The sequence below is a fragment of the Juglans microcarpa x Juglans regia genome, chromosome 3D, assembly GCF_004785595.1.
Source record: "Juglans microcarpa x Juglans regia isolate MS1-56 chromosome 3D, Jm3101_v1.0, whole genome shotgun sequence".
Classification (NCBI taxonomy): Eukaryota; Viridiplantae; Streptophyta; class Magnoliopsida; order Fagales; family Juglandaceae; genus Juglans; species Juglans microcarpa x Juglans regia.
The window spans coordinates 22338909-22343130 of record NC_054598.1 but is presented as its reverse complement, the minus strand read 5'-3'; the positions used below and the strand labels follow the sequence as shown (position 1 = coordinate 22343130).

Here is a 4222-nt window from a genome sequence, read left to right as displayed (position 1 = left end):
ACTTTCCTATAAGATTAACAAAATGAGTGGGGCCCCACAATAAATTAAACTGGACGTGTATGGAACAAGTTCTCTTTTCCCTGAAATGGCTGATTGTAAATATATAATATAGAATACCATATATTTTAGGACAATGATTAACATTGTTTGCTCAAGTGAGGCCCATTAAAAGTCAAACACATAAAGAACAGGTTATGGGAAATGTTTTGTCCTTGTAGAAAGAACATGTGGAAGCATCAAAGCCCTCGATTGAGACAACAGGTTCTGGGTGGAAGACTCCTCCAGTAGGTCCTGTGCAGTTAAACACTGATGGTACCATTTTTTTAGAGCAGTGCAGATCAGGTATTGGAGTGATATTGAGGGATGACAGAGGTAATGTTCTTTTGTCAGCTAGCAGTATGGAGAATGAGGTGAATGATTCTTTGGAGATTGAATTTCTAGCAATTCTGAGAGGCCGGTTACAACTGTGCTACGCAGTGGGAATCGAGGAGCTCATTGTTGAAACAAATTCACTTCTGTTAATGCAATATTAGCTCCTGGGGAGTCTATGTCCATTCTAGGGAATCTGATATATGAAGTAAGGAATTTGATGAAGAAGATGGCAAAAGTCACAGTGCAACATGTAGGGCATATTGCCAATGGAGCTACTCACAATTTGGCAAGACATGCATGGAGTTTTGGGTGTTTAACAGTTTGGTGGAATGAGGTCCCAGATTTTGTTTCTTAGATTGTTTGATCTAAAACTCTTTGACGTAAAACTGTCTTTTTTTCAATAAATTTTGGTTTTCCTATTAAAAAAAAAAAGTCAAACACATATATGATAATTATTTGCAAACAATAACTTACAAGAACTTCCAAGCAACAACTACGAAAATGACGGATTGAGCAAGTGGAAGTTACATATATAGTGATTGTCAGCTCTTATATATAATATAATTATTATCCCAGCATGCGCATTTCAATTTTTCTGATCGTTTGGATTCTCCTATCGATCATGAGCTGTAACCGATCGAGAGGCAATTCCCTTTATTTTATTTTATTTTATTTTCTTAATTATCAGGTCCTGTGAAGATTGCCAAATGCCAACTCTATATAAACCCTAGTTATTGATCATACAGACCAGTCGAAGGGCGCACGCAGAAACATTCCCAAACAACAATTAATAGAAGAGCGCTAGCCTTTTGGATTGGTGTAAATTTAGTACAATGGCCACCTTGAGAGTTGAAGTAATCTCCAAAGAAATCGTCATACCTTCTTCTCCAACCCCAGATCACCTCCACCATTACCAACTCTCCTTCAATGATCAAATGGCTCCCCCAGTTTATAATCCTTTGGTTCTCTTCTATGTCTCGGTTGAGGGCACCAAATTCAACGTCGTTGACATATCCAACCGCCTTAAGAAATCCCTCTCCGAGGTCTTAACCCTTTACTACCCACTTTCCGGACGCACCAAAGACAACAGTTTCATCGACTGCAACGACGAGGGGATTCCTTACCTTGTAACTCGAGTCAATTGCAATATTTCTGATGTTATTCAGAACCCAGTACCTGGAGAACTCAACAAGTTAGTCCCTTTTGAACTCGACGCTCTCACTGATATCTCCTTTGGCGTCCAACTCAACGTGTTTGATTGCGGTGGGATCGCTGTTGGAGCATGCATCTCTCATAAAATTGCAGATGCGTTGTCGTTCTTCGTGTTCATCAATACCTGGGCGGCCACTGCTTCCGGAGACGCCGATATAGTTTCTCCGCAATTTGTAGCCGCCTCTCTTTTCCCACCAAAGAAAATACCTGGGGTTTTTCCCGTCGGAGTTGGGATCACAAAGGATAATATCATAACCAATAGGTATGTGTTCGATGCCTCGATGATTGAATCTCTTAGAGAAAAATACATTGACAGCAACGACTTTGAGGATCAGAAACAGCCATCGCGCGTGGAGGTTTTGTCGGCTTTCATTTGGAGCCGATTCGTGGCCGCCACTAAGGATGAATCCGAACCGCAAAAGCTGTACGCAGTGAATCATGCAGTGAACCTGCGCCCGAGATTTGACCCTCCACAACCACAATCTTCCTTCGGCAATCTTTTCTCCCTTGCCATTACAGTTCCGTCATTGAAGGCTGGGGAAGCGAGTACTGGTCTTGTGCGCCAGGTGAGAGCTCAAATAAGCAAAGTTGACAAAGATCACGTGAAGGAACTCCAAGGAGGAAGCCAGCAATGGGATTCCATGAGGGACCGTGCTGCAAGGTTCGTGAAGGGAGAGATGGTTACGTTCAGTTTCACAAGTTTGTGCAGGTTTCCTCTGTATGAAGCTGACTTTGGTTGGGGAAAGCCTATTTGGGTTGGGTCGCCTGCTCTGAATTTCAAGAACTTGGTTTTCTTCATGGATACCCCATCGGGTGATGGAATAGAAGTATATGTTAGCTTGAAGAAGGAAGAGATGGCAAAATTCGAGAGGGACGAGGAGTTCCTAACTTTCGTTTCTCAAACTGGAGGTATTGAAGTGAAGAAGAATTAATTAATGCGTATTCTCAAGTTTGAGTAAATATGCGAATAAAACTGTAAAGGCAGCATCAATTGCGCCCTTCCCATTTTATGTACGTTTGAGTCGATCCCTTTAATGATGATGCACGCTACAATAAAATTACTTATTTACGACTAGTCATTTACAACAAAATAACTATTTTCAATTAGAATGAATCTATTTTCATCATAAATAATAATCTTATCATCAGATATGTTACGTCAAATTGGATCATATTTTATGAATTTACTTTCACGCTAAAGCATTTTTCTTAAAGCCAAAAAGGCCTTGCCTTCCGTGATTTAAGCTCAAGCCACGTCGTTCAATTAGCCATTCACAAGGTCAACCACACTGGCCTGAACTCCTTTTTTATGTATATCTATATATATATATATATATATATATATATATATATAAGTATGAAAAGCCTCTCTGTTGCTTCTGGCCTGGTCGTTAATTGATTATAAATTAACGAGTGAAAAACTAATTTACGATATTGTTTTCTTCTGATTTTTTTAAAAACTAAATACGAGTGAAAATTAGAAATATTAGGTTTAATAATTCTCTCCTGTCCTGAATTCCTTTCAAACTTATATTTTCTCTCGAGTTACCTTTAAAGTTTTAATTTCTTTATAAACGTTAAACTTATTAAGTTTTTGGTTATAACCAGTGTCTTTTATTTTTTGTTGCCTTTTGTTACTATAAGTACATGAGGGCAGGTGCTTTGTAGCTGGAATTGGGCGACTTTAATTGGCGGAATTTACTCCATTGGTGAATAACATGCTCGTAGAAAATGGACAGGAACTACTTTAATGGAGAAATGGAGAAAAGAGAAATGATAGACTTATTACTTTAAAGCAATTTCTTTACAATAATGTAATAAAATAATATTATTTTAAATTTTATTTTGACTTTTGATTTGATGGATTTAAATTTAATAACTGTGACGCCCCGACTCCCACGTATAAAAACACAGGAATCGTGACTTCAAGATGATGACAACACGGGTCACGCATCCCAACGAAATATGCTCAAATGTGTGCAACATGCAAAAGTGCACAATAAAAATCACAACGGATAATATAAATAAGTCATCTAAGTACCAGAAGTTTAAATACAAATATTCAAAACAAATTATCCTTAAAAAGTTATACAGTCATCCAAAAATATAATACAAGACAAATACATAAATAATTGATAAAAACGAATCTCGATAAACATGAGTAATCTCATATCACTCCGCCAAAGGAGCCAAGCTTAAGGCTCGTCATCCTCATCTGCATCAAAATCTACGATACCATAAAATGGTACCACAAGTAAGTATAAACCAAACAACTCTCGGGATAAAAACATATTAATGCAACCAACATGCATTCATATGAAAAAATACACTTAGCCATAAAATACCATTTTTCCCAAAAAATGATTATTTCTAACACACGGCCAAAATCTCATTTTGGCCCAAAAACATAGTCTGTCATTTTTTCAGAAAATGATTCACACAAAACAAACTATTTATCGGATACTGTAGGCAGGAATCACAGGCGGGACTCTACCACCGTCCCTATTTACCACCATCCCTACCGCGTGCACCGTAGGCGGGAATCACAAGCAGGACACAACCACCATCCCTACCGCGTGCACCGTAGGCGGGAATCGCAGGCGGGACTCTACCACCATCCCTACAGTCTCTTTTTCTT

At 38.6% G+C, this 4222-nt stretch overlaps 1 protein-coding gene across 1 annotated transcript; it reads left to right on the top strand.

The window, feature by feature from the left end:
* Positions 1-983: 983 nt before the first annotated feature.
* LOC121256573 (stemmadenine O-acetyltransferase-like) lies at positions 984-2691 on the top strand. The gene has a single exon (XM_041157418.1). It carries the CDS (start codon positions 1206-1208, stop codon positions 2514-2516), a length of 1311 nt encoding a protein of 436 aa, XP_041013352.1. The 5' UTR covers positions 984-1205; the 3' UTR covers positions 2517-2691.
* Positions 2692-4222: the final 1531 nt, after the last annotated feature.

Coding starts and splice junctions, on each gene's coding strand:
- LOC121256573 (XM_041157418.1), top strand. CDS start 1,206: ATGGCCACCTTGAGAGTTGAAGTAATCTCCAAAGAAATCGTCATACCT.